The sequence below is a fragment of the Oncorhynchus mykiss genome, chromosome 8 (genome assembly GCF_057628025.1).
Source record: "Oncorhynchus mykiss isolate SJ-2025 chromosome 8, ASM5762802v1, whole genome shotgun sequence".
In the NCBI taxonomy this organism is placed as follows: domain Eukaryota; kingdom Metazoa; phylum Chordata; class Actinopteri; order Salmoniformes; family Salmonidae; genus Oncorhynchus; species Oncorhynchus mykiss.
This window is the reverse complement of record NC_143029.1, coordinates 83,040,579-83,053,615: the sequence shown is the minus strand read 5'-3', so window position 1 is coordinate 83,053,615 and position 13,037 is coordinate 83,040,579. Positions and strand designations below refer to the sequence as shown.

The 13,037-nt window shown below is 41.8% G+C and overlaps 1 protein-coding gene across 2 annotated transcripts in view; it reads right to left on the bottom strand.

The window, feature by feature from the left end:
- LOC110530752 (kinesin-1 heavy chain) overlaps positions 1–12,413 on the bottom strand; it is a 41,101-nt gene extending 28,688 nt beyond the window's left edge. The window contains exons 1-2 of one of the 2 annotated variants that reach the window (XM_036986457.2): positions 11,964–12,413; positions 2,599–2,686 (exon numbers count right to left, since the gene is read on the bottom strand). In XM_036986457.2, coding sequence (XP_036842352.1) covers positions 2,599–2,686; positions 11,964–12,092 — 217 coding nt within the window. In that variant the 5' untranslated portion in view covers positions 12,093–12,413. The remainder of the gene's footprint in view (positions 1–2,598; positions 2,687–11,963) is intronic. The other variant, XM_036986456.2, reaches the window with a different exon arrangement.
- Between the last annotated feature and the right edge of the window lie 624 nt (positions 12,414–13,037).

Here is a 13,037-nt window from a genome sequence, read left to right as displayed (position 1 = left end):
ACACACAGACAGAAATACACACACACACACAGACAGAAATACACACACACACACAGACAGAAATACACACACACAAAGAAATGCACACACACACAGACAGAAATACACACACACAAAGAAATACACACACACACAGACAGAAATACACACACACAAAGAAATACACACACACACACAGACAGAAATACACACACACAAAGAAATACACACACACACAGACAGAAATACACACACACACACAGACAGAAATACACACACACACACAGACAGAAATACACACACACAAAGAAATGCACACACACACAGACAGAAATACACACACACAAAGAAATACACACACACACAGACAGAAATACACACACACAAAGAAATACACACACACACACAGACAGAAATACACACACACACACACACAGACAGAAATACACACACAGACAGAAATACACACACACACAAAGAAATACACACACACACAGACAGAAATACACACACACAAAGAAATACACACACACAAAGAAATACACACACACACAGACAGAAATACACACACACAAAGAAATACACACACACACACAGACAGAAATACACACACACAAAGAAATACACACACACACACAGACAGAAATACACACACACAAAGAAATACACACACACACACAGACAGAAATACACACACACACACACACAGACAGAAATACACACACAGACAGAAATACACACACACACAAAGAAATACACACACACAAAGAAATACACACACACACACAGACAGAAATACACACACACACACAGACAGAAATACACACACACACAGACAGAAATACACACACACAAAGAAATACACACACACACACAGACAGAAATACACACACACACACAGACAGAAATACACACACACACACAGACAGAAATACACACACACACACAGACAGAAATACACACACAGACAGAAATACACACACAGACAGAAATACACAGACACAAAGAAATACACTCACACACACAAAGAAATACACACACACACACACAGACAGAAATACACACACACACACAGACAGAAATACACACACACACACAAAGAAATACACACACACACAGACAGAAATACACACACACAAAGAAATGCACAGACACACACTACAGTGCAAAAGTTTGGTGTCACTTAGAAATGTTCCTGTTTTTGAAAGAAAAGCTATTTTTTTTCCATTAAAATTACATCAAATTGATCATAAATACAGTGTAGACATTGTTAATGTTGTAAATGACTACTGTAGCTGGAAACGGCTGATTTTTAATGGAATATCTACATAGGTGTACAGAGGCCCATTATCAGCAACCATCACTCCTGTGTTTCAATGGCACGTTGTGTTAGCTAATCCAAGTTTATCATTTAAAAAGGCTAGTTGATCATTAGAAAACACTTTTGCAATTATGTTAAAGCAATAAAACTGGCCTTCTTTAGACTAGTTGAGTATCTGGAGCATCAGCATTTGTGGGTTCGATTACAGGCTCAAAATGTCCAGAAACAAATACCTTTCTTCTGAAACCCGTCAGTCTATTCTTGTTCTGAGAAATGAAGGCTATTCCATGCGAGAAATTACAAAGAAACTGAAGATCTCGTACAATGCTGTGTACTACTCCCTTCACAGAACAGTGCAAACGGACTCTAACCAGAATAGTAAGAGGAGTGGGAGGCCCCAGTGCACAACTGAGCAAGAGGAGAAGTACATCAGGGTGTTTAGTTTGAGAAACAGACGCCTCACAAGTCCTCAGCTGACAGCTTCATTAAATAGTACCCGCAAAACACCAGTCTCAACATCAACAGTGAAGAGGCGACTCCGGGATGCTGGCCTTACAGGCAGAGTTGCAAAGAAAAAGCCATATCTCAGACTGGCCAATAAAAATAAAAGATTAAGACGGGCAAAAGAACACAGACACTGGACAGAGGAACTCTGCGGGTTCTATTTACATGTATTTAACCCAATACTTTGGGCAGTAAACAGTCTCCATATACAGTATACTTCCATACATTTTTTAAACTGGTACCGAGGGACCCAGATGAGTCTTGTGAGGCCTGTGGGCGTCCTAGAGCAACACAGCCGACATGGACGTGTTCGTGATAGTCCCACCTTTGCACAGATGTATATTAGTGTATTATTACTGTGTAGCCCAAAATGTTAGGATGCTACTTCAGACGAGTCCCAAGACGCTTGTGAGTGTCGTACAGTACAACGGAGAACATCGTTGTGTTTGTGAGAGTCTCATATCTCATAATAGTTTGTAAGCTAAACTGTTCAGACGCTACAGACGATTTTGTGAGAGAACCGTTTTTTTGGGGATGTCTCACGGTCTGACAAACACCGCTCGAGCTCTGTCAGCTTTCACCGAAGATGTGGAAGTGAGACATGGTGGATGTGGTGGTTTGAGACGCAATGCAAAAAAAAAAACATATCTCCTGCTTAAACTGACACATTTTAAATTGAGATTTTTGTATTATGCTAATTAGATTTCTGCGGGGGCATGGACATCGACCTTAGGGGTTAACAAACATCTACAGTAGAGCAGAGTGTTCATAAACAATGTCTGAGCAGAGCTCACCTTTGACGATCTTCTGGGCGCAGGCGTTGTATACTTGCTCCTGTGTCGTATTGGGCTGGAACACTCTGTCAAACTGGAACGGTTTGCTCTGCGAGGCAGAGAGAGACAGAGAGACAGAGACAGAGAGACAGAGACAGAGAGAGACAGAGAGAGACACAGAGACAGAGAGACAGAGACACAAAGAGAGACAGAGAGACAGAGCGACAGAGACAGAGAGAGACAGAGACAGAGAGACAGAGACAGAGAGAGACAGAGAGACAGAGAGAGACAGAGAGACAGAGAGACAGAGACAGAGACAGAGAGACAGAGACAGAGAGAGAGAGAGAGACACAGAGAGAGACAGAGAGAGAGACAGAGAGAGAGACAGAGAGACAGAGACAGAGAGACAGAGAGACAGAGAGAGAGAGACAGAGACAGAGTGACAGAGACAGAGAGACAGAGAGAGACAGAGACAGAGAGACAGAGAGAGACAGAGAGACAGAGAGAGAAAAATAAATTAGAGAATAAGTTTCACAACTGTCTGTCTGACATTCAATTTAAACACTTCCTATTCCATCATAAGACTCAGCATAAAGTGTCCCACAGTAAGGGGCTATACGCTGCAGATGAGCTATCTAAAGGTACTATTGGTCCAGCGTCATCCGGGTTTGGTCGTCATTGTAAATAAGACTGTGTTCTTAACTGACTTGCCTAGTTAAATAAAGGTTAAATAATAATAATAATAATAATATTCAGAGAAGTTGCAAGTGCCATACTATACCAACTGAGCCTCATGGGACACCATATCAGTGTTAAAGCATCACTGTGATCAGCTGCACATACACACACTAATAAACCCCCGGTGACCCTCCATGCCAGCCATACTTATTTTCCACCATAATTTGCAAATAAATTCATTAAAAATCCTACAATGTGATTTTCTAGATTTTTTTTCTAATTTTGTCTGTCATAGTTGAAGTGTACCTATGATGAAGATTTACAGGCCTCTCATCCTTTTAAGTGGGAGAACTATTGGCTACTTTGAAGAATCTAAAATATATTTTGATTTGTTTAACAATTTTTCAGTTACTACTAGAGGTCGACCGATTAAATCGGCATGGCCGATTAATTAGGGCCGATTTCAAGTTTTCATAACAATCGATAATCGTCCTTTTTGGATGCCAATTAATATTACATTGCAATCCATGAGGAAACTGCGTGGAAGGCTGACCACCTGTTACGCGAGTGCAGCGTCAAAAGGACCTTGTGGCTGCAATGAGCCAAGGTAAGTTGCAAGCTAGCATTAAACATATCTTATAAAAAAACTATCAATCTTCACATAATCACTAGTTAACTACATAATCAAGTCGGTGACTGTTAATTTATCATCAGATCACTGCCTAATTCAGCTTCGCCAAACGGGTGATGATTTAACAAAAGTGCATTCGCAAAAAAAGCACATTCGTTGCACAAATGTACCTAACTATAAACATCAATGCCTTCCTTAAAAACAATACACAGAAGTATATATTTTTAAACCTGCATATTTACTTAAAATAAATACATGTTAGCAAGCAATATTAACTAGGGAAATTGTGTTACTTCTCTTGCGTTCAGTGCAAGCAGAGTCAGGGTATATGCAGCAGTTTGGGCCACCTGGCTCGTTGTGAACTGTGTTTCTTCCTAACAAAGACCGTAATTTGGTTGCCAGAATTTTACATAATTATGACATAACATTGAAGGTTGTGCAATGTAACAGCAATATTTAGACTGATGGATGCCACCCGTTAGATAACATACAGAACGGTTCCGTATTTCACTGAAAGAATAAACGTTTTGTTTTCGAAATAGTTTCCGGATTTTACCGTATTACCGTATTAATGACCAAAGGCTTCTAATTTCTGTGTATATATTATAATTAAGTCTATGATTTGATATTTGATAGAGCAGTCTGACTGAGCGGTGGTAGGCAGCAGCAGGCTCGTAAGCATTCATTCAAACAGCAATTTACTGCGTTTGAGAGCAGCTCTTTGCTTGACACACAGCTTGACACACAGCGCTGTTTATGACTTCAAGCTTAATCAACTCCCGAGATTAGACTGGTAATACTAAAGTGCCTATAAGAACATCCAATAGTCAAAGGATTATGAAATACAAATGGTATAGAGAGAAATAGTCCTATAATTCCTATAATAACTACAACCTAAAACTTCTTACCTGGGAATATTGAAGACTCATGTTAAAAGGAACCACCAGCTTTCATATGTTCTCATGTTCTGAGCAAGGAACTTAAACGTTAGCTTTTTTACATGGCACATATTGCAATTTTACTTTCTTCTCCAACACTGTGTTTTTGCATTATTTAAACCAAATTGAACATGTTTCAGTATTTATTTGAGACTAAATACATTTTATTCATGCATTAAGTCAAAATAAAAGGGTTCATTATTCATTCAGTATTGTTGTAATTGTCATTATTACAAATACAGTTGAAGTCAGAAGTTTACAGACACTTAGGTTGGAGTCAATAAAACTTGTTTTTCAACCACTTCACAAATGTCTTGTTAACAAAATATAGTTTTGGCAAGTGGGTTAGGACATCTACTGTGTGCATGACACAAGTCATTTTTCCAACAATTGTTTACAGATTGTATCACAATTCCAGTGGGTCAGAAGTTTACATACACTAAGTTGACTGTGCATTTAAACAGCTTTGGAAATTCCAGAAAATGATGTCATGCTTTAGAAGCTTCTGATAGGCTAATTGACATCATTTGAGTCAATTGGAGGTGTACCTGTGGGCCTACCTTCAAACTCAGTGCCTCTGCTTGACATCATGGGAAATCAAAAGAAATCAGCCAAGACCTTATAAATTTTTTTTGCAGACCTCCACAAGTCTGGTTCATCATTGGGAGCAATTTCCAAATGCCTGAAGGTACCACGTTCATCTGTACAAACAATAGTACGCAAGTATAAACACCATGGGACCACACAGCCGTCATACCACTCAGGAAGGAGACGCGTTCTGTCTCCTAGAGATGAACGTACTTTGGTGCGAAAAGTGCAAATCAATCCCAGAACAACAGCAAAGGACCTTGTGAAGATGCTGGAGGTAACAGGTACAAAAGTATCTATATCAACAGTTTAACGAGTCCTATATCGACAAAACCTGAAAGGCCGCTCAGCAATGAAGAAGCCACTGCTCCAAAACCGCCATAAAAAAGTCAGACTACGGTTTGCAACTGCACATAGGGACAAAAATCATACTTTTTGGAGAAATGTCCTCTGGTCTGATGAAAAAAAAATAGAACTGTTTGGTCATAATGACCATCATTATATTTGGAGGAAAAAGGGGGAGGCTTGCAAGCCGAAGAACACCATCCCAACGGTGAAGCACGGGGGTGGTAGCATCATGTTGTGGGGGTGCTTTGCTGCAGGAGGGACTGGTGCACGTCACAAAATAGATGGCATCATGAGGCAGGAAAAGTATGTGGATATTTTTACTAGGATTAAATGTCAGGAATGGGAAAAAACTGTGTTTAAATGTATTTGGCTAAGGTGTATGTAAACTTCCGACTTCAACTGTATATGTAAAAATCGGCCAATTAAATGGTATCTGCTTTTTTGGTCCTCCAATAATCGGTATCTTCGTCGAAAAATCATAATCGGTCGACCTCTAGTTACTACATGATTCCATATTTATGTAGAAAATATTATGTAGAAAATATTAAAAATAAAGAAAAACCCTTGAATGAGTAGGTGTCCCAAACTTTTTGACTGGTACTGTACATCAATGCAGCACAGTAGAACAGCGAAAGGCAAATGTGGGTTTGTGCTCCGAGGAACCTCTCTATTCAGGACAGCAGCTATAACACTGCTCACTACTCAGAACCACAGAGTTATCCGTACAGGACATCACCTGACCTGACCCACTGATCAGTCACAAGATGGGGCACAGCCAGCCACAACAAAACACAACCTAGCCAGACTTACACTGCAGTACTGACAACATTAGGCTGGGCCTGTCCTCACTATCAGTAGTACAGCCCAAGTTCAAAGTTCTCATGAGTCTGGAAGGCAGTGATCCTTTACCTCCACTACACTGCAGCCTGAAAGAGTAATTATTACTCAGTGGAGATGACACAGTGAAACCATTGTTCTAGTATTTATAAGTGATGTCTTTCACAGACACTACTACTGGCTTCTTGGTCTGCCTTGGGAAAATCTGATTTGTCTCGAATGTACAAACACATCTATTGATCAGGCCAGTGATAAATACAAGATCACCCAGAGTGCAGAATAAACAGCCCCAGGGGGTGGAAGTGCTTTAGCCAACTGGATCCCCCCCTCCCCCCCTATAGACTCTGTATTTACTAGGCAATAGAATGGTAATAACTGCCTGGAAAGTATATACCCAGTTTAAATCCTAGTGCTGCGAGATGGTCGCCTCGCTTCACGTTCTTAGGAAACTATGCAGTAATTCATTTTTTAATGTATTATTTCTTACATTTTTAGCCCAGAAAACCTCAAGTGTTATTAAGCAAAAAACTATTGGATATAAAAGTGACGTCAATTTACCAACATTACGACCAGGAATACGTCTTTCCCGAAGCGGAACCTTTGTTTGGATCTCCACCCTGGACATGGGATCTAATCTCTAATTTTGCACGCCCAATTTTTCCGTTTTTGATTTGTTAAAAAAGTTTGAAATATCCAATAAATGTCGTTCCACTTCATGATTGTGTCCCACTTGTTGTTGATTCTTCACAAAAAAATACAGTTTTATATCTTTATGTTTGAAGCCTGAAATGTGGCAAAAGGTCGCAAAGTTCAAGGGGGCCGAATACTTTCGCAAGGCACTGTAGTGTGGTGAAGAAGGCGCAACAGCACCTCTTCAACCTCAGGAGGCTGAAGAAATTTGGCTTGTCACCTAAAACCAGCACCAGCACCGCCCTCAACCGCAAGGCACTCCAGAGGGTAGTGCGGTCTGCACAACGCATTTCCGGGGACAAACTACCTGCCCTCTAGGACACCTACACCACCCGATGTCACAGGAAGACCAAAAAGATCATCAAGGACAACAACCAACCGAGCCACTGCCTGTTGACCCCACTATCATCCAGAAGGCGAGGTCAGTACAGGTGCATCAAAGCTGGGACTGAGAGACTGAAAAATAGCTTCTATCTAAAGGCCATCTGACTGTTAAACAGCCATCACTAACACAGAGATGCTGCTGCCTACATACAGACTAAAATCACTGGACACTTTAAGAAATGGATTTAATAAAGGTATCACCAGTCATTTTAAATAACGCCACTTTAATAATGTTTACATATCCTACATTACTCATCTCATATGTATATACTGTATTTTAGACCATCTATTGCATCTTGCCTATGCCGCACGGCCATCGCGCATCCATATATTTTTATGTACATATTCTTATTCCCTCCCCTTACATTGTGTGTATAAGGTAGTCGTTGTGAATTTGTTAGATATTACTGCACTGTCGGAACTAGAAACACAAGCATTTCACTACACTTGCATTAACATGCTAACCATGTGTATGTGACCAATAAAATGTGATTTGATAGTGGAAGCCTTTCTCTCTCATCTCTTCTTCACTCCTCTTCCTCCCTCACTCCTCTTTCCCTCCCTCACCCCTCTTCCCTCCCTCACTCACTCACTCCTCTTCCTTCTCCTCCCTCACTCCTCTTCCCTCCCTCCCTCACTCCTCTTCCCTCCCCTCCCTCACTCCTCTTCCCTCCCCTCCCTCACTCCTCTTCCCTCCACTCCCTCCCTCACTCCTCTTCCCTCCACTCCCTCCCTCACTCCTCTACCCTCCACTCCCTCCCTCACTCCTCTTCCCTCCCTCCCTCACTCCTCTTCCCTTCCTCCCTCCCCTCCCTCCCTACCCTCACTCCTCTTCCCTCCCTCCCTCCCTCCTCTCTCCTCCACCTATCTTTTGTTAGTTTCCACTGCTGAATCTAAAAGTAGCACACTCTCACGGTGCTGTGTGTGTGTGTGTGTGTGTGTGTGTGTGTGTGTGCGCGCGTGCGTGCGTGTGTGTGTGTGTGCGTGTGCGTGTGCGCGTGCGTGCATGTATAGCTGTATGGAGATGGTGGAATCATGTGACAGCATCCTACCCTGGGAGGCTGACGTGATCGCTCTCTCTACGTGAGCAGCACCAGCAGCAGGACTGACAGTCAGGGCAGTAATAGAAGCCTGAATAATTCACCCCTGCATTTTCTATTCTAGATCTAGTCAACTACTCTCTCTGTCTCTCTGTCTCCTCGGAGACTGGAGGGAAGACTGTTAGTTTAGTTTCTTCCATCTCCACTGCTGTACCAAGCTGACTGAGATTGTCGAGGCTACATCCTGGTTCTGAATAGTTGACTGGTTAAGGTTCACGACTGCCTATCAGGACTGAGAGAAGTAAAAAAAAATACAGTATGTTCAAGGTTCCAGGTGTAAGCATCATCTGTCCCACCATCTCAGCTCCCCTGGTTTGCACTGTGCCAAGAACATCAGAGCAGAGATAAACTGTCTGTGTGGTACTTGTCCCAAGCCTAGGGAGTGGACAGATGTTGCCGTTGAGGTTTTATATTAATACAGTGGATTGTTTCAAATAGATACAAAATATGAGCTAAGTGAGTTAGAGTCAGTCACCCTGGATAGGTGCATCCGTGAAAGAAACAAGCATTATAATAATAATAATCACTAGACAGTCCCACCAACCCAGAGGAAGCACACAGCCGCACCCAACAGAACTCGCTCTGATTGGTGGAACAGCTGGTTGCCAGGAGAAAGACAAGGGGATTACCCAGGGGGCCAGCTGTGTGTGTGTGTGTGTGTGTGTGTGTGTGTGTGTGTGCGCGCGCGCAATTGGACAGAGACAGAGAGGCCTAAGCTCTGATTGGACAGAGAGAGAGGCCTAAGCTCTGATTGGACAGAAAAAGAGGTCTAAGCTCTGATAATACGCTGGGAAAGTAATGACATCACAAGCACTGAAAATGTCAACAAAAACAAGCACTGGAGACAGCCATCACTTTTTATCGCTATAATAGCTATAATAGATTATTGTCTTCCAACTTTGTGGCTGAGGTTCCATTATGCCAGCTCAGATCCACACCTGGCCCAAATATATACTATATATCCCCACTGACCATCCCTTTCAGTGGCCAATGGCCATGATGTCATCATACTGTGTTTCCCATGAATGATGATGTCATTCTTTATTCAGTCTTCAAATCAAATTTAATTTGTGACATGCCCTGAATACAACAGATGTTGACCTTACAGTGAAATGTTTACTTACAAGCCCTTAACCAACAATGCAGTTTTAAGAATAATACGTGTTAAGAAAGTATTTACTAAAATAAACTATAGTCAAAAAGAAAGAAAGAAAACATTTAAATTGAAAATAGAATAATAACAAAAGAGCAACAATAAAATAACAGTAGTGAGGCTATATACAGAGGGTACCAGTACAAAGTCAAATCTAGGCCAAGTCCTACAAGCGTGATATTGTTGTGTATAGTGGTGGTATGTACTACCCACATTTAAAATATACAAACTTACTGTGTTGTTTTTTACATTTTTTATTTGACTAGTAGGCAAGTCAGTTCAGAACAAATTGTTATTTACAATGACGGCCTACACCGGCCAAATCCGGACGATGCTGGGCCAATTGTGCGCCGCCCTATGGGACTCCCAATCACAGCCGGTTGTGATACAGCCTGGTTTCGAACCAGGGTGTCTGTAGTGACGCCTCTTGCACTGAGAAGCAGTGCCTTAGACCGCCGCGCCACTCGGGAGTGTAAAAGGGGAAGTTGAAGATGAAGATGTGCAAGGACATGCACTCAGTGCAAATAAGTTACAGAACTACAACGGCTTGCTATTTGTAGCCTACTATATAAACCTTTCTAGACTTAATTTTGTTGGCGTTGGTGAGGTGTGTCCAGACCAGGGAATCAAAGTCCATGGCTCTGTCTGAACACTGACTAAAGGTGGTCATACCTCATCTAGCGCTTATTCTCTTCTGGCCTACAGTGCAAATATGAAAAGATGGCATGATATGACATGTACAGACAAGTTCTTTTAAACCAATTTCCCCACAGATCAAGGAAAGGGATTATGTCTAGAGAGAACAATATAAAACTATTTTTTTTAAACTTCAAGCACCCCTTTGTGTGGAAGGCATTTCCTTCTTTTGTCATAACAGAGTGGCACCCATTTAATTATCCTTATCTGGTGTCAAGGGTATGTCCCAAATGACACCCTATTGCCTATATACACCCCATAGAGCTCTGGTCAAAAGTAGTGCACTACATAGAGAATATAGTGACATTTGAGTGCAGACAGATGACTACAGAAAACAAACAAACTGCCATTTCCTGAATCCACTTAGTAATGGGCCAGTGGTGGTAACTTTAACCAGATATTTTCAGAGATAATAACTGATGTAGCTACCTAAGTGCACTACACTCATTTGAAGAAATGTATGTCACTACCCGCCGTTATAACAACATTAACAGACATTGTAGCTACAGACCGTACAAACATCTACTAATGTAACAGTGGTTACGAGTTAATTAAATGTGTTGTGTCTAAATTGTAAATTCTGCTCCTCATACAGTACCGCACTTGGCTACTCTAGTCTTGTAACGTACCGCACAACAGTCTTGGTTTGACTAAATAAATCAACTGGGCCCAGCGGCGGTCGTCGGAGCTGGCTTGTCAGTGATCTTGTTGATGAAACAGTTACAGTAGCTAACTAGTCAAATTCTGCACCATCTTTGCGTCTGGGTGTAGCTAACTTTAGGCCAGATAAACTGCCACTGCCATCTCAGCTGGCCTAAAGTTAGCTGGATAGCTAGAGATGAACTCCCAGCAGGTGTTGAGTGTTAACTGAAAAATGATGAGTATTTATTTTGAACGCAACGTTAGCTCATGTTGTTGGTACTGTAGTTAGCTAGCTAAAGTTAGCTAGCACTTGCCTGTCATTGTTGTTGTTGGATGACAGCTGACTGACCAGCTACAGTAGCTAACGTTACCTGACACGGCAAGATTAGTTCATTGCGATGACAAAAGTTGACTCGGTAAAGCAGAGAAATACAGCTAGCTAACGATACAAACGTGACTGGCTAGCAATCAATAGTGTCCTGTTTCCGATCGGTGATGGTGTGGGTGAACTAGCTTAGTGCTAACGTTTAACGCTACACAGCTGATGCGGGTGGACAGGTAGGTCAGTTAGCCAGCTAGCTAGCTACGCTAACACACTAGTGACACTGCTGGCCGAGCCGATCACCGTGTCAATGGCGCAGCGCAGACTGTCACAGAGGACACTCGTTTGCAGACAAAAGAAATATGACAAACCAACTTACCCCGACGACCACATGGTCTTCCCCTTGAAACTTAGGTATGTATTTGTCCCCTCTGGTCACTTCTGAACTATTCAAGGGCCTGAAACGGCACATCACTTTGATGGTGCACTCCGCCGGTACGTCGGCCATCTTCCACGATTTATGGATGAAAACTCACAATAAAAACACTGAAGATCCTCCTTCTAGAGGCGGTCGAGGGAGAGAAGAGGGCGGCACGGACCCTCAGTCCCAATATGAGACTAGAATGGGCTCAGATTTTCAACAATGAATGGCTATTTTCTTCTAGGGTGTGCTAAAAACACTTCATATCCAATGTGGAAGCCATGATGCCGGTGGATCACTGGCTGCTCACCCCCTCTGTCCGTGGGACCCATATACCAAATTACGTCACCACAAAATCGTCAACACTCCCTCTGATGTAGCTACTGTACACTATCCAGTCTAGTCGATTATGGTTCTGCAAGTTCATATCATTGACCTATATAAATGAATATACTATGGCAATAACCAATCAATAGACTAATTGTTGAGATCAGTTATTACTTAGCTATTACTCATGCATGAATAGATAATGTTGGCTTTTCTTGATGGCAATGCATGGTTATTGATTATCCAGTATTCCCTCAGATCATATGAATGATGCTAATGCATGAGTTTAGTTATCATTAAAAGTATTCGCACCCCTTCACTTTTTCCACATTTTGTTGTGTTGAAGGCCTGAAAATGAAATGGATTAAATTGAGACTTTATGTGTTTGGCCTACACACAATACCCCGTAATATTTTCCAATGCCTCACAAGGAAGGGAACCTATTGGTAGATGTATTTTTTTAAGCAGACATTGAATATCCCTTTAAGCACGGTGAAGTTTTTAATTCCACTTTGGATGGTGTATCAGTAAACCCATTCACTACAAAGATACAGACGTCCTTTCTAACTCAGTTGCAGGAGAGGAAGGAAACCGCTCAGGGATTTCAACATGAGGCCAATAGTGACATTAAAACAGTTTTTATGCGTTTTATGGCTGTGATAGGGGAAAACGGAGGATGGATCAACAACATTGTAGTTACTCTAC